The sequence below is a fragment of the Cryphonectria parasitica genome (genome assembly GCF_011745365.1).
Source record: "Cryphonectria parasitica EP155 unplaced genomic scaffold M406scaffold_1, whole genome shotgun sequence".
NCBI lineage: Eukaryota > Fungi > Ascomycota > Sordariomycetes > Diaporthales > Cryphonectriaceae > Cryphonectria > Cryphonectria parasitica.
In genome coordinates this window covers 1,088,967-1,108,404 of record NW_024468909.1, presented here as the reverse complement: position 1 = coordinate 1,108,404, position 19,438 = coordinate 1,088,967, and the positions used below count along the sequence as shown (strand labels likewise).

Genomic DNA, 19,438 nt, shown 5'->3' with positions numbered 1-19,438 from the left:
CGAAGAAAACAGAGGCTCATGGTGGCCAGGAAGGCATTTGGGGCAAGAATGAAGAGGATGATGGCGCCATGGACTCGGACTTCGAGTTCGTCGCAGGTGACAACGACGTGATCCAGGAATTCGAGGGCTGGGGCTTTGATGGCGCAAAGAATGCAATGGGCGAACAAAGGAAGGACGTTCTTGACGACATAATAAGGAGAAGACGTGACAAGAAAGAAGGCAAGACAACTGGCCCGAGCGAATCTGAAAAAGAAGCGACGAGTGAGGCTGCCAGCGACGAAGACGGTGACATCGAACTCGAGGACGATGACGACGAAGCGCTAAACGATGAGGCATTTGGCATGAACGTTGGCTCGGACGTTGAGGAGTCTGATGCAGACGACCAAATACCGGGTGTGGGCTCAGATGATGACGAAGACGACGCACAGGAGGAGGAGGATGATGACAATGCCTCTGTCGCCACGCCAGTGGGGCATCCAGACGACGATGGCCGCGATTCCGAGTCCGATGACGAAGATGATGCAGAGGAGGCTGCTAAGAGAGACGCCTTCTTCGCCCCCGAGGAAACAGCCAAGCCTGGCAAGAAGGATGCTGCTGGCTCATTCCAGACCATGTCACTATCTCGACCCATTCTCCGCGGTCTCGCCAACGTCGGGTTCACCAAGCCCACTCCTATCCAGGCCAAAGCTGTCCCTATTGCACTCATGGGTAAGGATCTTGTGGGTGGTGCCGTCACTGGATCAGGAAAGACGGCAGCCTTCGTCGTGCCCATACTGGAACGTCTTCTTTACCGGCCAAAGAAGGTCCCGACCACGCGGGTCGTCATTCTTACCCCTACGCGTGAGCTGGCAATCCAGGGACACGCAGTAGCCACAAAACTGGCCAGCCATACAGACATCAAGTTTTGTCTGGCTGTTGGTGGTCTGAGCCTCAAAGTGCAGGAAGCCGAATTACGTTTACGGCCAGACGTGGTCATCGCCACTCCTGGTCGTTTCATCGATCACATGCGCAACTCTGCCAGTTTCGCAGTCGAGACTGTGGAAATCTTGGTGCTAGATGAGGCCGATCGAATGTTGGAGGATGGATTCGCGGACGAGTTGAACGAGATCCTCACTACACTTCCCAAGTCCCGCCAGACGATGCTTTTCTCGGCCACCATGACATCCTCCGTCGACAAGCTCATCCGTCTAGGGATGAACAGGCCTGTCAGGATCATGGTCGACTCCCAAAGGAAGACCGTCAACACCCTCACCCAGGAATTTGTTCGTCTGCGACCGGGTCGCGAGGAGAAACGTATGGGCTACCTGCTCTACATCGTCAAGAACCTCTACAAGGAACGAGTGATCATCTTCTTCCGGCAAAAGAAGATTGCCCACCAAGTTCGCATTATCTTTGGGCTCCTAGGACTCTCTTGCGCGGAGCTGCATGGCAGCATGAACCAGACGCAACGTATCGCTAGCGTAGAGGCCTTCAGAGACGGCAAGGTCTCCTTCCTGCTCGCCACAGACTTGGCCTCTCGTGGTCTTGATATCAAGGGCGTCGACACGGTCATCAACTACGAAGCTCCGCAGACCGTCGAGATCTACCTTCACCGAGTTGGTCGTACAGCCCGCGCAGGCCGCTCTGGTGTAGCCATCACACTCGCCGCGGAGCCCGATCGAAAAGTCGTCAAGTCGGCCGTGAAGGCGGGCAAGTCTCAGGGAGCCAAGATCAGCAGTCGGGTGATCGACCCATCTGAGGCCGACAAGCTCCAGGCGCAGGTGGACGAACTCGAGGATGAAGTGGAAATGATCCAGGTCGAAGAAAAGGAGGAGAAGCAAATGCAGCATGTCGAAATGCAGGTGCAGAAGGGCGAGAACCTCATCCGCCACGAGGACGAGATCAAGGGCCGGCCGAAGCGGACGTGGTTCGAGACGGAGAGAGACAAGGTTGCCGCCAAGGAGGCCGGGCGCGCAGAGCTGAATGGCGATAGGGAGAAGTTGAAGAACAAGCATGCCAACGGCAAACTGAGTAACAAGGATAAGAAGAAGCTAGATGCCAAGTCCGAGAGGAAGGAGGGTAAGGTGTGGAAGAAGGGTGCGGCGGAACGCGCCGGCAAAGGCGCTGTGCTCGAGTTCAAGAAAGACAAGAAGAAGGGCATAAAGGACAAGGTCAAGAACGGCCCTGCGTTCAAAGCAGCCAAAGCGAAGGCGAGGGTGCCGAAAAAGGCTGGTGGGTCGAGAGGCAGGAGGTAGGCATAGTTAAGATCATGGAGTGGCATAGTAAATAAGTGTACCAGAATGACAGCCTACCATGTAATTAACTCTATCATTACTTTGCGATACGTCGCTGGGAATTAATTCGTAGAGGCTTTCATAAAGAATATGACAGTTAATGATTTAAAGACTTGACATATTACTCAGTGGAGGGTGAGCGCCCTTGAAACCAGCGGATACATGAAGATATATACACAGAAGAACAGACAATGACCTCTCGACTCACTCCCTCACTCTGTTTAACAACTCAGCACCATCCTCAGACAAGAAGAATGTTATCTAGTTCCACCCTCCCTGTAGAAACCGTCATGGCATTCACATCTGAGACGCCTTCCCGATGTCGTTGTTACGGTAGAACCCCCCAAAACAAAATCCAGAAAGACATCAGTAACTCTAACAACGTGGCGGTCAGGAATGGACAGAGGCATTCACCATGACACCGATTCACGTGCAGTTGATGAAGTTATCCGTTTCGGCAGCCGCGCAGTCACAAGGCGCCACGCTCTTGTTGTGCACACAGATGCACCCACCACCGAGGGTCATAGGGTCCCCGTCGTCCTGTGCAATGCCTGCACATGCAGCTTCGCCATCGGTGCCTTCACCGCAGCACTTGTTGAGCAGGTTCTCGGCGTACTCTGAGAGGACCGAGTAGTCCACTGACTCTCCGTTGGGGAAGAAGTCGATGCGGCAAGTGTCTGAGATCCAGTTCGTGTCTGTACAACATCGGATGTCAGCGAAATATCCTACAAGAAACAGTTCCGTCCTTGATCTTTGGGAAATTGTAATTCATAGTAAATAGTAGGAATCATCGTTTGGACTTACTGTCGGTGCCCGAGGCGCTGTCGGTCGTGGGGATGTCGAGTTGCGCCGTGCTGCAGTCGGCCAGAATGCTGTTGTCGTTGTCATTGCAAGACGTTTCGCAGTGGTAGGCAACACCGTAAGCAGTGGCTGCGAGAGCGGAAATGAGGGCAAAGTACTTCATCATGTCGTATTTGTGTGTAGTGCTATTTTGGTAGTGTTGTGTTGAGTGCAGACAGAAGGCGTGGCAGGTTGATGGATGATTGGCGAGGGGTGAAGTTGTCTGTTTGGAACAGGAATTTGGGCTGCTTTATATTACTCTCATCTCTGATCAACTCAAATCGTCTCCCACCTGTCCTACAACTCATTACGTATATTTCTCCCTATTTAGTCCTACAAAGTGGGTGAGTTTGAGACCTGTCAGCCGTTTACTTGAAGCGACGACAATCATCTTACATGTTGCGGAGGCCAGAAATTGTCAGATAGAACAGTGTGCTGTGAAACAGTGAGTCTATTGTGTCTTCTTTGCAAGGGATCTACACTCACGCTTCCTCATATTAATGCTCTATGGATCTTGAAAGACTTCATTTCTCAAGAGTGGACTGAGCTGAGAGCTGCTGGCTATTCCTTTGTGGACATCACTACAACCTACCGCTTATGCCCTCAATGCGTGAAGCCAAATAATATCAAGGCAAAAAGGAGATCGTGGGTCGAACGGTCTTTCGGGCCCATCGAAGGATCTTAAAACTGGACTCCGTGGCTCCGGTGTGGCAGTGATGTCTTCCATTCAGATTCCTCAAGTGTAGATCCGCATCCAGGTCCCACTTATGGAGTGTAGGAAGGACAGTAGAATTATATCTACGTATCCGACCTGACTCTTGATAGCCACAAAATTCCACTCAAGCCGTTTGTCGGTTGGCTTAGCTAATTATATGTAGCAAGATCGACGGATCGTCAGTGGAACCTCTCAGCCCTGCGGCAGGGGCCTTTGTACAGACGCAGACCTCGGGAGGACAATGCATAAATAAAATATTGCATGTCTGGGTAACGAAGGGTTCACATAGATCCAGGAGCCTCGCAATTCATCCTATCAATAGATTTTCGATGTTTCTCGAAGTTGTCTTAAGGAAAGCAATCGAATTTAGGGCTCGGAAAGAGTCAATCTTGACTGTGACTCCATGGAAAGAAGTGGATAGTCCTTAGTCCCGGGGTCATGGTAAGAGATGAAATATTCTAACCAAGTATGGTCATCTCATTCCACCTTTCAATAGATGCATTACGTGTGCAATCGACCGTCCTGAAAGTGGCGCCAAGCACTTCTGTGGAGAGATGGCGAACGTAAATGAAACAGATGAAGACATGGATATTATTTGGAGCAGCCCTGAATATTCATCGCGTGGGCGATTTTAAACTCTAAATCTTGATCAGATATTGTCCAGGCTGATCCTATCGAACCTCACGCTGGTATAATATTGGGGAAATTATGTTGAGGGCCGGCGGCCTTCTCTCTCCCTAGTCGGAAGAGAGAAGTTTCGTCACGATCAGTGTCTCCTCCACACCGGATATATGTTCAAATGTTCATACACTCCATGTCTTAAATCGCAAAATGGTGGTCATTTAAGTATTCAAATAAGCTGTGGGTGAAGTATAGAGACAACCAGCAAACGATCAGTTGGATAGTACCAAGTAGAAAGTCATAGGTCTATTCTCCCAAAAGGCCTAGCATGTTTCGTGGGGAACTGACTGTGATGAATGTGACTCTCATGCAGTTGACCGCCGCAACAAACCTATTCCTTTTATTCTAAATTGTTCGAATTTTTTCCTGGCTACAACACTCCCCCTTGAAGACTGATGGTTTCTCCCTGGCACCAGTCAGTCGTACGCTGCGGATGGACTGTCTCAAGTGGCTACCGTGGAATCGTGAAGTGAGGCCCCTGTAATACTCGCCATTCCCAGTCACTTTTTCCCTTCAAATGCTTAGATCTTGAGTTTGTTGAGAGATGTTGGACTATTTATTGCTTTTCCGGTTCTTCTTCCCCTCCATCCACTCTCTTCGCTCATCACGTTAGGCCAAGATGTCTTAATGGATGATGGCGTAGGCCCTTGTTCCTGAGAAACGACAGGGGTATGACGACGCATTCCCGGCTTGTTAAGATGACGTAAAAACACAAGCAAGTAAAGTAGGGGAGGCTCGAGCTCTTACTACGGCTGCACAAAAGCATTCTGCCAACACCATGGGCAGTACCTCGAACCTCGCCCCTCAGACACCCCCAGACTTGTCGCAGCTGAATCACACCCCACAACCTCGGATGCATAACCGAATAATCATGCATCGATATCATTCCTAACACTATCGAACAGCAACAGGTCTGCGCGGGCACAAGACCCAGGGAATAGAATCAAGAGCCGAGGCCCACGGCGAAAGCAGAAGGATCACATTGTATCATCGAATATATAGGAGCCTCTTGCTCGCAAATCACGGTGGCGCCCTTCAGACCCTTTCGACGCTTCCTCGGCCAGCCGCACCCCCACCACAAGCAGAGCCTGCTCCGTTACATCTTCCCACACGCCCTTCGCCAGCGATACCGGGAACGCCTGCTCAACTTTCATCTCGACACGCTCCCCTACTACAAGCACCGCCTGCAGTCGCGCATCTACCACTACATCTTGGGCCGCCAGCACCGGCGTCTGGCCAAGACACGCTGGGTCGATCGAATCGCGTGGGTAGCGCAGGGGAGTCGGCGGTTTCTATTAGGACCACCGCCCGTCGCACGCCAGCGTCATCTCCAGCAACACCACAGGCACAAGAAGAACCAAGGACAGAGCCAGGGAAATGATGTGAAGAACAGGACCTCAACAACAGGCGACGAGAATCTCAAGATGTCGCAGTGGGGGAGCGGCGGCGGCTATGATGACCCGTACGGTGGGCGCGAGCCAGGTGCCAGGCGCAAGAAGCTGGCCGCCTTGGCAAAGAACGTCTATGCAGCAGGTGTGGCTACTGCAAGCGAGATCAGAAACCAGTACGACAATACGAGATTACGGGGCGTGGTTGACGTCGACGACGCGGCCTACAGGGTGTCGATCCCTGGGTCTTTCCCAGACGTGGAGATCGTGACTAAAGGCGAGGAGGAGTTGGTGATGTTTCCATCGTACGCCAAGAGACATATCAGACAGTTCCGAGATGATGGATCAGCGATATCGAGCCACGGCCAGGGGGGCACGGGAGAGAACGCCTTGGCCAACGAGGACTATTGGCGGAATGAGTGGGTGAGGGCGGAGGACAAGAAGGCTGTTGTGGATGTCGACATCCGAGGGTGGCTATACATGCCGCACAGAGGCCCGATGACACGGAAAAACAGGGTCTTGATCGGCCTTGCGAGGAGGCTCAGCGGGATCCCGGCGGAGACACACCAAGGAGCAGGGCAGTTGCAAGGCCTTAGAACAGGCCATGAGGAACGCGAGGAGATGAGGGAGCAGCAGAAGATTGACCAAGAGGCGCAAGAGATCATGCGGCGAGGTCAGGCTGAGAAGGAAGCCGCTGTCAGAGGCGGCTACAGCGAGCAGCCTCAGGACGATGATTCTGGGGGAGAAGGGAGGATGTCGCCTACCAGGACCCGTGGCAGCAGCGGCAGCCGCACGCCCTCAACAACCTCGACGACGGCGCCTTCTCCCGGTCTTAGTTCGCGGCCGACGTTTGGTCCCGGTGCACCAGCTGAATTGACCGAGGCTGAGCTGGCCGTTGCCAATGCGAACCTCATGGCCCGACTCGGTCCGTTTCTCACAACACCCTTGGTGCAACATGCAGTCACCCTCTTCTTCTATAATGACAGCCAATCTCAGTCGAGGACGGTCGAGACGAATGATGCAGGCCATTTCTCCATGCGAGCAGCGCTTGACTTCGTGCCCACTCACGTCCGTGTCCTGGCGAACGAGGACCTGTCTACTGTCCAGGAAATCAAGATCATCGACGACGATGGCATCAGCGTCATCAGCGACATCGACGACACCATCAAGAACTCGAGCATATCCATGGGTGCCCGAGAGATCTTCCGCAACACCTTCATCCGCGACCTCAAAGACCTGAGCATTGAAGGTGTGAGAGAGTGGTACGGAGAGCTCTACAAGATGGGTGTCAGTTTCCACTACTGTTCCAACAGCCCTTGGCAGCTCTTTCCGGTCATTGCGACCTTCTTCCGTCATGCCGGCCTGCCTCCTGGCTCTCTGCACTTGAAGCAGTACAGCGGAATGTTGCAAGGCATCTTCGAGCCAGTCGCCGAAAGGAAGAAGGGCACGCTCGAAAAGATCCTGCGAGACTTTCCGAGACGAAGGTTCATCCTCGTTGGCGACAGCGGCGAGGCCGACCTGGAAGTGTACACAGACTTGGCGGTTGCACACCCCGGGCGCATCATTGCAGTCTTCATCCGCGATGTGACAACGCCCGAACAAGCAGGCTACTTCGACGCTGCAGTCAATGGGCTCTCGTCCAGAAACCCCGAGAAGCGTGGCTCCCGAAATGACCAACATGATCAAAGGCCTCCTCTCCCGGTTCGGGCGGCCAGTGGGCCTCCGAAACCTCAGGGGCCGGCCGAGGGCATGCTCATCGACTTTTCGGAGGAGCCTGAGCCGATCAGCTCAAATATGGAACAGAGGCCTGAACAATCGAGGAAAACCTCGGGCACTGATGATCTTGCTTCTCTGGCGGCACGCAAGAAGCCGCCACCTCCACGTCCTAACAAGCCAGAGGCACTGAAGGGCGAGGCGGCGAGTAGCCTGTCGAACAAGCCTGGGCCGGAAACTTCAAAGACAAGTCCCCCTGTGCCTTCGAGGAAACCAGTGACCACCCAGATCCAGAATGCTGTCCTACATCCTCTGGCACAGATCCAGAATCTGTCCGAGCAAAGTCTTGGGAGCAGCGCTGGGCCGAGTCCTAGCAATGGCCCGAACAACAGCAGCACCAACTTGTCCTCCAACACATCTGCCAAGTCTTCCTCTCGTGCCGCTTCATCCCCCGGATCTGCCTCTACGGCGTCCACCAGACAACCGCCTCCACCTCCACCCCCAAGGCGGCGCGTCACACCACTCCTCAATCTGAGCCCACGCTCTCGTGCCCTCCGACACTCCAACTCGAACCCAGACATTGAGAGGCTCGATTTGAACGCTGCCACCGCCACTCCAAGATCCGAATCTCGACCCCCGCCAGCCAGAGTAAACACAGCAAGCACATTCGACTCCATGCTTGGCACCAGTCAGCAGCAGGCGGGACAATACATGCCCATCAACAAGAAATTAGAGCTATGGAGGCGACGCCTGGAGAGAGCACACGATATCCTAGACCGCGAGGGGGTGCAGCTTTACACGTGGCGCCGGGGCGAAGACGTGGTGCTAGAGGCTGTTGGGCTTGTCAGAGAGGCTCTCAAGGACAGGAGGAGGAAGAGCTGAAGCCTTTTTGCATGAAACCTGGCCGCCTCCTCTCATGAACGACTCTGACATTCATGCGACTTTTTACTGTTTACCAATGATGAAAGATAGCATGCATTCATCCATACAAGCGTCGCAGCATATCCGCAGGCATGAGGAGCACGGCGTTGGGCGCTGCATTTGTCGCAACGCTCATATGATTAGGCGTTGTCTCTGGATACACAAGCAAGGCATTCTTATTTCTTCAGTCCATCAACTCGCGACTCATTACTTATTGCGTGTTGCGGTGAAAGTGTGGAATATTCCCAACAACGCGTGTGATGATGGTATCTTGCAAAGCCGGACGTGTTAACAAATGCAGAAATGACGGGCGCTATTCTTGCAATCCCCATGGTCTCGTTCCAGCAGTGATAGACGCTGCAGCGCTTGTGGAGAGTCTCGGCAACATTTCAACCACCACGCATGATGTACATCATTGCTCACCGAATGAGTCACGACTGAGTACAATTCTATGCTTGACTCCGTTTTTATTCTTGATCCAGGCTTTCAATAGCATTGGGATGTAGCAATTGTTCTGCTTGTCTCGGGTGAGTCTTTTACAATTTCTTGCAGCCTTACAACTGTCTCTCCGATCTCTTGATTCAATCCCTTCACTAGCCTACGACTCAAGATGAACGCTCAAGGTTTACTCGACGCCCTCACAGCCGACGAGGCATCACACATGGCCTTCCTGCAATCCTTTGTGCAGGCCCCCTCGCCCAACCCGCCAGGCGATACCCGCCAGGCCGCAGCCGTCATCCAGACCTACCTCTCCTCCCATAACATCACCACACAAACCATCGCGCCGAGAGACGTCATGCCAAACGTCGTCTCTGACTTCACCGGCGGTGGCGGCGATGGGCCACGACTGGTAATGAATGGGCACATAGACGTCTTTCCAGCCGGCACGGGTTCCGACTGGGACCGCAGCCCCTGGTCTGGCGAGGTGATCGAGGGCCGCCTGCACGGCCGCGGGACGGTGGACATGAAGGCCGGAACAGCCGCCAGCGTCGTCGCCTTCGCCTACCTGCACCGCTACCGAGCACATCTACGCGGCAGCGTGGCGCTGTGCGCGGTGAGCGACGAGGAGACGGGCGGCAAGTTCGGCACGCGCTGGCTGCTGGACCACGGGCGGGACGGGCGACAGGAGCTGGCGCCAGGGGAGAAGAGCCCGTGGGCGGGCGACGTGATGATCGATGGCGAGCCGGGGGCGCTGAGCACGATCCGGTTTGCCGAGAAGGGCACGCTCAGGCTGACGTTTACCGTGGACGTGGGGCCCGGGGCGCACGGGGCCTTCACGCACCTCAGCAGGAGCGCGACGAGGATCGCGGCGAGGCTGATCGGGGAGCTGGCCGTCGTGGAGGACATTATGCCTGAGCTGGACCCGGCATTGAGGGCGTATGTGGCGAGGGAGGATGTGCGGGCGGCGATAGATGAGTGTATGGGGCCAGGCGCGGCGGATATTGCCCTGAGGTGCACGTTGAACATTGGGACGATCCATGGGGGGCTCAAGGTCAATATGATACCTGGGACGTGTGTCTTTGAGGCAGATATCCGGATGCCGCTGGGCTTGACGGCCGAGCAGGTCATGGAGGTCATCTACGGCGTGCTGGAGAGATATCCCGACGCCAAGGTCGAGATCCAGCAGGCTGCGAGTAACCCGGCTTCGGCAGGTGCTCATGATCACCCTATGGTGGGCATGTTGGCGAGGCAGGCGGAGCGGGTTACTGGCAGGAAGCCTCTGGCGATTCCATCGCTGGGGGCGACGGACTGCAAGTTTTATCGGTACAAGGGAGTTCCGTCTTATGTCTTTGGGGTCTCGCCTGAGACGATGGGCGCCAAGAATGAGAGTATTTCTGTTCAGGAGTATTTGTCTGTGTTGAAGACGCATGCCTTGGCTGCTTGGGAGTATCTTGGTGGGGAGATGTAAAGACTCTGTTTTGGGAGACTACCAGTCAAATAGTATTGACTAGGAACATGTGCCAGAATACTACGTCAAGACTGAACATTTGCTTGGATACCTTTCTCTTTTCTCAATTTTCTCTTTTCTTCGTCTTTCTATACTTCCATTTTCTGAAACTGAACAAGACAATGAAACTCGTCAAGCGTTTTTACAGCATAACATTCTCGACAAATGTGTTCAACAGAACTCTGGTGTGACGTTTGTCGTCACATATACTTGCTCTGCAAAGTCGTAGTTGTAGTTACCATAGTATGACCTGACAGTATGACCTGCATCTACTACTATGGCACGTGTATGGTACATGGCCTGACAGGGATCACGGAGATCAACCAGCTTGTAATTATGACCAAAATGAAGAGAAAGCTGAGGAGCTGAACGAGCTGAGCAGCAGACGCACAGAAACACATACACACTCTTCCGAACACTGGCAGGTTTTCTTCCCTTCACATGCGGCACTTCAAACCCACAGCCGCGGCTCCACAATAACGCCTCCTCCTCCTCCTCCAATTTGGTCCGTGGTCCATGCGGAGGCCATTTTATTTTTTCCTACCAGTGAGAGGATCTTCTCGCCTCTTCCTCTCGCTCCCCACTTCCCCCGCAAAATAAGACTTGTTCACCCCAGACAAGGGCACGGTTGATACTATTCCCCTTTCCACCAACAGCTCCGCTAGTCGGCCGAAGCCACGGGGTGTAGTGTTGCAATATGGAGTCATTGCTACCGAGCACTGCAATATCAACAACCTTATGCGCTGGAGATCCTTCGAGAAAGGCTTTGCCAGGGTAACACTGCTAACTAGGCCAAGGGTTGTGGTGTAATTTATCAAGTACCGTGACCTGGGCCTGTCTGGACGACCATGGTTGAAATAGGAAAACAATCGACAACCTAAAGCAAGGTGATTCTGACGAGATCACGTTTATTATTGCGCGGGGTTGGCTCTTGTGTGTGATCCTTGGTCTTCTCTAGTGGCAATGAGTGCGGTGAGATTCTTCACATGCCTCGGCCTGCATTGGAAAATAATCCTCACGGTGTAATTAATTGCATGCATCTCCGCTCTTGGGCCCTGGCGTTGTGGTGAAAGTGTAGCCAAGTAGAAAACTTATAAAAGAGAAGAGGGGCGGAGAAGAAGTCAGCACGATCGACAGAGATATTCTTCAACCACACCTTCTCTCTCTCTCTCTCTCTCTCTCTCTCTCACACACACACACATCCACAGCTAATATTACTACTCAATTCTGAAATATTACATCACAATTCTAAATTATACTGCTCTTTTCCCCGTCCACAATGTTGGCTATCAAATTCCTAACGACTGCCGTATTGGCGGCAACCTCTGTGGTCGCCGACGGGGCCGCCATAGTCGACGCCATCTCCGCCATACAAAACGCAACCCTCGCCCTGGCCAGCACAGTCGGCGACTGGGACGGCAACATTCTCAGCTCTATACCGATCGTCCTAGACTCCACCACCCTTCTCAACACCATCAATCAAGGTACCGCCACCGCCCAGGCATCCGCCAACCTCACGGACCTCGAGGCGTTCACCGTGGGTGTGGACACCCTCGACCTCGTGACCGACGTCAACACGACCCTCACCACGCTCATCGCCGCCAAGCCAGACTTCGACAGGGATCTGTTGACCGCTGTTGTCCTCCTCAACCTGGAGCAGGAGAAGAGTGCCTCGGCGAGCTTCAGTGATGCCATCATCAGCAAGTTGCCGAGTACAATTGTTTCGACTGGGCAGACGCTGGCGGCCGAGATTACTGCGTCATTCGACCAGGCTATTGATATCTTCAGTGATGGCATACTATAGTTGATATAGCAGGGAAAAGGAAACTGTTGCGCGCAATTGATGGACGATCACGAGACTATTGCAGTTTATATGAACATCCTCAGATAATAATGATTAAGATTATTTGTTACGACTTGACTCCTTTTCGAACAGATCACATTCAAGGTGACGTAATCTCATTTCTGAATGCATATTATGATTATTCATTCGAGTTCCTCCATCCATCCATCCATCCATCCATCCATCCATCCATCCATCCATTCAGCTCATCTCCTGTGGGAACGGTTTGGAAAGAAGATGTTTCCTCGGGCTCACCCGGACTATTGCCAATAGATGATGGGGCAAATTCTGCCGTAGATGATAGTGGCTTCATTTAGGCCTCCAAAGAAGCCGGGATAAGAAAAAAAGGCTGATGACTACGGGACAATGAGCTGAACATTCTAAAAGCCCGAAATGCAAGGTGTGACATTCCTGCGCAGCGTTTCTTTGTCCAGAAATACAGCCCACACACCAGTACCTTCCTACGCCCGTACTATCAGCTATACCTGAATTGGGTATCAATTGATGCTGCTCGCATCAAAGCCCTTCGTTGTATTAATTGAAATCTGTTTTGGGATGATGATGCTCTCGAAGAACCGACTGGCCCTGTTGCACGTTGAAATGCTGCTACGAGCAGTATTCACTCCTTTCGAAAAGATAACGAACCACTGTCCTTCAAGTAAGATGCCAGAATTCTGTTTTCAATCGTGAAGCTACAATCAGAGTCATGTCCTATCAACCAATTCAACAGGAGACCCAGATGGCTGAAGCCAAGGAAATCGAGCTGGGGGACGGCAGCGAGACAGACATCGAGGGCCACCCAGCCGACTCTGAGGCCTCCCTCTTCCTGGCCTGGAAGCGGCGGAACCTCATCTCGGATCCTGCACAAGGTCTATACAAGAAGATGATGCAAGCCAATGTTCCAGTCATAGTCAGCTTGCACTTTCTAGTCTTCAACATCATCCTGTCCATTGCCCTCGGCTCGCTTCTATTCAAGTTCAGCTCGTCCTCGCCAGGGGTAAAGGCCGATTCGAAACTTGCCCCAGGAGAACTGCTATACAGTACGTCATAGAAGTTATGTTGAGTGATTGCCAGACTGGATGTGGATTACTCACGAGATAGTATCTAGCCATCGGACAAGACGTGATTGAGCACCGTGTGGAACGGGCTTATGTTGGGCCAGGCTACAGTGAGGGGTTCATTCCAAGTCCCTACCAGGGCTGGCCGACTGATGAGAATGATGAGCTGTGGAGGAAATATGAAGGTATGCTCTCGAAAACTCAAGCCTACACAAAGTTAATGGTGACTGGACCCGCGGCTAACCCGTTTCTTTGCTCTTGTTCAAAACCAGATGGCAACCACATCCGCATCACCAAAGAAGAGGCCGATCAACTGCTTTACCCTACCGAGCACGTCCCTATGGAGGAATACAAGGACGAATACTTGGTAGGGCTGGTCATTTTCCACCACCTCCACTGTCTCAGCGCTCTCCGCAGAGCCATCTATCCCAAGCGGTACGATAGCTCGCTGTATGACGAGGATGGCAACGTCAAGTACGAGGATTGGCACCATGTCGACCACTGCATAGAGATCCTGCGGACCTATCTGGAGTGCCACCCCGAGACGACAGCCATGCCCATGCAGTGGGTGCCTGAGAGCTCAATGGCCGTCTACACTGTGACACAGCACACTTGCCGCAACTTCGACGTGATCAGCAGCTGGGCGTACGACCGCACCGTGAACGTTCCGATCCGGGCGCATTTGGAGAATGGCCGAGTCGTGGACTACACTGGGAAGCCGTACGGGAGAGAGTATAATGAAACTTGGTTGTTGGAAGAACCTGAAGGGTGGGCTTACACCAAGGATGATATGTGATAGATTTCTTTTGAATTAGTACCGGTTCATGTTTTGTTGGTGAGAAGTTACTTGTAAAATGTAATCATCGAAATAAATGTTTCGGCTTTTGGTCTCTCAAGACATATTCATGACATTTTACTTCATGGCATTAAATTTTGAGATACCGTTGCTATATATAATCATCGAGAGACTGGAACCTGTAAGCTGTGGATTGGTATTTATCTTGCATTCGCTATGGATGCAAAGGACAACCATGTGTAATAACTTTTTAAATGTTGCGTGTTCTCTCAATAAAGGTCTTTGTGAAAGGACCCACAGAAGGGACGAAAATAAGATCAAATTTGATAAGAGAAAAGAAGAATAGAAGCAAAGAACAGACTGCCAGAGCCGAGAAGTGAGAGCCTGATGTACAACATCGTGAGTTTGAAGAAGGAGCAAAAAGCACCGTAGCCGTGTCCCCTCAAATCATGCTCCTCTTCTTCATGTATCATAATAACAAGCGAAGATGGGCCCCTCCATTTTGATCACCGGAGCATCATCCATGAGAACATCAGCCATGTACTCATCAGACGAACCCTGTTCGAGCTTCCTTCCAAACTCCCTGGCCAGAACGCTGTGGCAGTCCTGTGCAGGCTGTGCCGCACTGCTCACAAAATAATCAGCCGAACCAAGAGGATGATCCGCCTTCTTCTTCTCGTCTGCGCTATGACCGTCCCGACGATGTTTCGCAAACTGTAACGGAGTCGACACAGCCTTCATTTTCCTGACAAAGGCAGCTCGGCGGCCGTGATACGTCGCGGACCTCGCACCCCAAAAGTCTTGGGCCATCTCTCCCAGTTCCATGGCTCTCGCCCGTGCCAGTCCCAACGGCGAGATGTCTGCGCGCCACTTCCACCAGCCCGCATGGTAACTCGCTGAGCCGTTGCGATATCTACCAGCCGACCGCACGACGGCGTTAACATGGTTCCTGATGCGCGTGTCCAGCAGAGCACCGGTGCCAGGGAGAACATGGTCAACTAGTCTGATCGAACGTGCGTCGTGCGCCGAGATCGGGGTCATGTCGCTCAGGATGCGTCTGCTCCCTTCGAGGCCACACCGGGCAGTATAGCTGATGGAGTGATACTCAGAGCCATAGAGGCCAATCGCTGCATACGCGGGGTTGAGGACGACCTCGGCTCCGGCAACAACGCAGTCGCACGCTGTGGCCATCGCAACACCGCCTGCGGCGGCGTTTCCGCGGATGCCAGCAACAGTGAGGATGCCTCGGCTGGGGAACTCGTGGAGAAGATAGTAGACAATGTCGTTGATCCGGTTGATATTGTTCCACGACTCCAGTGCTGGATCGGCAGCGGCCTCGATCACGTTGAGGTGGATTCCGTTGCTGAAGTAGCCTGCGCCGCCCATCATGACGACGGCAGCAAGAGGACTGTCAGCTGTGTGTGTGGAGAGCACGAATTCGAGGGCGGCCATGAGTTTGATGCATTGGTGCGTGGACATGGCGCCGTTGTAGAAGTCTGAATAGACATAAGCCACACGATTGAGAGAGGAGGTCCTATTGATATAGACCTTGGTGAAATCGACCCAAATGTCTTGATAAGTCTCGTGAGGAGCTCTTGTCCAGTCTTCAGTTGCGAGTGGCTGAGAAAGTTGGGTGACGGTCTCGTCGGTCAAGAATCCAAGCTCGCGAAGACCAGACACAGCGGGAATCTTTGGCCAAAGCTGGACGTCTGTCTTCTTCTTTACGCGTCTGATGTGAGTGATCCAGACGCCCATGTTATCGGCAGCTCGGATGCATACGGCCTCATCACGCACAGCCACGATAGATCCGGGAGTCGTCTGCGTCTCACTGCACCAGCTACCTTCTTCAACAATGCCGCCATACAAGTACAGGCTGTGGCCGAGAACGGAGCTGAGACAGCCAGGCTGTGAGTCGGCACATCGTATTCTCCTCGAGATCTCCTTGGCGCCATGAATGTTGACATCAAAGTCCCGTTGCCCAGCCTTGAGGAGTGGTCGGTGGTGCGTGGACCCGCCCATAAAAGGTTTGGAGAGTCCTGCGCAGAGCTCTCTGTACTGTGGACTGGCCACCAGCCCAGGGTGGATGGCGTCGCGTAAGGGTCCGATGCGACTGTCTGCTCGAGGGCTCGATGGAGGCGTGAGGGGCGATGAAGTGCGAGCAGCGGCTTTGATTCTGTCCACAGCAGCTAGACACGCAGACACTGCTGCACGTGTCACTGGTCCGCGGTAGAGAGACGATTTGGTAAGATTGGTCTCGTCTATGTCGATGGGAAATTGCTCAAAGGCCCATACGGGGCCGGTGTCGAACTCGTCTTCAGCCTGGAGGACCGTCACGGCCCAGTGTGATCGACCCTTCTCGCTCAGGGTATACCGTTGAAGAAGCTGTGCAGGATCGGGCTCAGAGCCATCATCGCCCATCAGAACCCAGTCTAATGAAGACGGGCCGGCATCACCTGGTGGGCCAGGGTGAATGATAAGTGTAAGATAATTCTCGTATATGTCTTTGGGAACACGCGAGGTTAGGAAAGGGCAGATGATAAGGTCCGGCCTTGTCAGTCGAGCTGCCTCTCGAATGACACCATCAGAAATAGCATACTCGATGGTGATGGTGACAGCAGGCTGCTTGGACAAGGCTAGGTAAAGTCTCTGGGACAGAGAGTTGTGTGCTGTGCAGACGAATAGGATATTCATGGTCACCACTGCGGCGGCAATGCCTTGATTAGAACTGGAGAGATATGTCCAGCGAGCCCGGGCACCTGGGACTGAATAATAAATATACGAGACGGTCCAGAATATTTGGGTGAGGAGGGGGAGTATTACTCGCGCTCACCGCAACGACAATGTAATATTGTCCCGAGAGGATGGTGCGTCCATATAAGCCCTTGAGAGGCAGCCCAAAAATGAATATTATACTTGTATGAATAGGAAACTCTCTCTGAACAGCGAACCAAGCCTACTTGGGGCATATGTCCGTATGATTGACACTCATCTATTCACCTGATCCCGCGTTTGGGCCGCCATCTGTGCCTTAGGGAGTCTTTGATGGCGTCGACATCCACACACACGCACACACCCACCACCCACCATTTTTACTGACCTCCACCGCTGATCCATAGGAGGCGGCACTATAAGGAGAGGCAGAGATGGATAACAAGACTATAATCCAAGGGCACTGCCCTATTTCGGGACACGAGTCTTCAGCAGCTTGACATCTGAAGCCATTTCATCACTGATTCAGTCAGCTGCAGAACAGGCTCTTCCCGAGCGCCCTCAGGAGGGGCGTTTCGAGGAATGCAGGAGAGGCGCTTGGCATGGCTAGCCAGCCATTCACGCCAGACTGATCTTTTCAGCTCGACCCGGATACGGCAACCAAAACCGTGGTTTGTGTGACCTGCGCCATCATTAGAGAATTCCGAAAGGATTCTCGCGCAACTTTCGGGTGCGGCGACTTGGTATAACTGGTCGGGAGCTCGTGTTAATTAAAAGATGACGAATCAAGCCTCTCGCCTCCTACCGTTGGGAAATAAGGTGGGTAGGACTTGTTTCCCGCTCGCGCGGTCCTAGCTCGATGTTTGCCCATGGTTCTCCAGCGATAACGCGGCTGTCTATACCTCTCACTGCTCTCTCCCTCTCATCTCATTCCTAAGTAGGCAAGGCAGACACGCAGCTGGGGTTGCATCTTTAGCCGTGTCGTCGCACGGCATCTCCACTAAACGAATACTCGGCTAGACGATCAATTTATTCTCTACAGTAATCAACTACTAATTCTTATTCTTGTGGATTCTCCAGCGGATCGAATGCACCGTTAGCTTTGTGCGACGAGCGTGAAACGTGTCACCTTGCAGGCCGAAGAAGCAGAAAAAGTGTCATATGATTTGCAGATCCAGGGAGATGGGGGCGCTCAATTACATGGGTGCATCACGATATCCTGCAATTGCAGATTTGACGCTTTGGGATAGATGCAAGAGCCTACAGAATCGGTGCCCAACGCAAGGGCTGCCCCGGTTGTCTCTCGCCGTTTTCTAGTCCCATGACAGTTGCCGCTGTGACTTTCTAGCTCAGCACGTACAATGGTCAGACTATGCAATGATAGAACGAGCTTGTTATGCAACAAAGTGGCCTGAGCACTTGATCCTTGACTCGACGAGGAGTGATCTTCGCCCTTTACACAGACCTTCAGCGGAACTTAGAATCTCTAGGGTCTGATGGAACAATTTACCCTCCAGTACTTCGGATGAGCTTCATGCCGCAGTAGGTAAGAAGCACCAACAAGAAGTCAAAGAGACTGTTCACTAGCAATGTCCGTGCATTGGAATATGTTGAGAGTCTTGACAGCAAAGTTTACTACCTAATATTGCTAACTCAGCGCGGGCCAGGGGGTTGGTATAGTTGCAGGAGTAGTTCTTGGCTAGTCTACCTGGGTATTAGTTGATAATTCGCGAAGTCATGGCGGTTCCACACTCTTCAGTAGTTAAGCACCGCTGCTACCTTGATGGCTCTTGGTATTTGGCGGTCTGCAGGTTGCTGCAACGTGAAAATTGAAGCGAAGGTTTCGCCAACAGTAGCAGTCGTACTTCAGGCCATGATCGTGTCGGCTTGCTGCCTTCCACCACTATGCCAATGCAACAGATGAGGCATTTGGTTTAGGGATTTTCACGCTCAAGACAACATCTTTTGCTAAAGCCTTTCAAGAAATCATGAACCATGGTCGCATCATCATCCCGCTGACAGAAGTTTAGATCCGGACTTCCCCTATCCCTTCAATTACTTCCTCGCCCTACTTTGTTGCCCTTTTCCGCTTCAACAAATTTCCGACACAGCGGTGTAGAGACTTCTCACTCTTTCTGACTGACACTGATATTCACAACGCCACTTTCAAGGCTAACGGTATACAATGAAACTCTTACTCTAATGACGGTGTGGACTCGGTACCAAAGTTCATGCCCATGTACATGAGTACATGTTTTGTGCGACCGTCCTGCATGGTGGAACATCGCCAAGGAAGAACATAGGCGGAAAAGGAACAGCTACAGAGAATACAAAAGCGCGGGCGTCACCATGACCAAGATGGTCTTCTGGCGCAGGGAGTCGGCACAAGGGGGGAACTTTCCTAATCTTGTAAACACGACGGTGAGATAACTCTTCCAATGCAAGTCTGGTAATGACTTGCACAAGTTCATGCCAAAATCCCATCAGACGCACGGTAGGCTACAACTGTTGATAGAGTGTGCTCGATGATCGAAATCCTCCGCAATGGCGAGA

The 19,438-nt window shown here is 52.6% G+C and overlaps 6 protein-coding genes across 6 annotated transcripts; 4 read left to right on the top strand and 2 right to left on the bottom strand.

Annotated features, from left to right (window-relative positions):
- Window positions 1-2,699: 2,699 nt before the first annotated feature.
- M406DRAFT_325212 (uncharacterized protein) lies at window positions 2,700-3,240 on the bottom strand (the record flags this gene model as incomplete). The annotated part of the gene is made up of 2 exons (XM_040919959.1): window positions 2,700-2,968; window positions 3,078-3,240. 2 exons carry the CDS (start codon window positions 3,238-3,240, stop codon window positions 2,700-2,702), a joined length of 432 nt encoding a protein of 143 aa, XP_040780686.1.
- Window positions 3,241-5,368: 2,128 nt separating this feature from the next.
- On the top strand, window positions 5,369-8,492 carry M406DRAFT_284171 (uncharacterized protein; the record flags this gene model as incomplete). The annotated part of the gene is made up of 2 exons (XM_040918550.1): window positions 5,369-7,818; window positions 7,888-8,492. Exons 1-2 carry the CDS (start codon window positions 5,934-5,936, stop codon window positions 8,490-8,492), a joined length of 2,490 nt encoding a protein of 829 aa, XP_040780685.1. The 5' UTR covers window positions 5,369-5,933.
- A 649-nt stretch (window positions 8,493-9,141) lies between these two features.
- On the top strand, window positions 9,142-10,440 carry M406DRAFT_66194 (uncharacterized protein; the record flags this gene model as incomplete). The annotated part of the gene is made up of 1 exon (XM_040924976.1): window positions 9,142-10,440. The coding sequence occupies one exon, from the start codon at window positions 9,142-9,144 to the stop codon at window positions 10,438-10,440; it is 1,299 nt and encodes a 432-aa protein (XP_040780684.1).
- Window positions 10,441-11,812: 1,372 nt separating this feature from the next.
- Window positions 11,813-12,268, top strand: M406DRAFT_19871 (uncharacterized protein; the record flags this gene model as incomplete). The annotated part of the gene is made up of 1 exon (XM_040915449.1): window positions 11,813-12,268. A coding segment is annotated over one exon (456 nt), but the record flags the coding sequence as incomplete, so codon positions are not given.
- A 760-nt stretch (window positions 12,269-13,028) lies between these two features.
- M406DRAFT_348851 (uncharacterized protein) lies at window positions 13,029-14,329 on the top strand (the record flags this gene model as incomplete). The annotated part of the gene is made up of 3 exons (XM_040922427.1): window positions 13,029-13,362; window positions 13,485-13,565; window positions 13,653-14,329. 3 exons carry the CDS (start codon window positions 13,029-13,031, stop codon window positions 14,174-14,176), a joined length of 939 nt encoding a protein of 312 aa, XP_040780682.1. The 3' UTR covers window positions 14,177-14,329.
- A 309-nt stretch (window positions 14,330-14,638) lies between these two features.
- On the bottom strand, window positions 14,639-16,995 carry M406DRAFT_343827 (ClpP/crotonase; the record flags this gene model as incomplete). Its single annotated transcript, XM_040921922.1, has 2 exons — window positions 14,843-16,995; window positions 14,639-14,782 (listed from the first exon to the last, which is right to left on the bottom strand). Exons 1-2 carry the CDS (start codon window positions 16,865-16,867, stop codon window positions 14,639-14,641), a joined length of 2,169 nt encoding a protein of 722 aa, XP_040780681.1. The 5' UTR covers window positions 16,868-16,995.
- Between the last annotated feature and the right edge of the window lie 2,443 nt (window positions 16,996-19,438).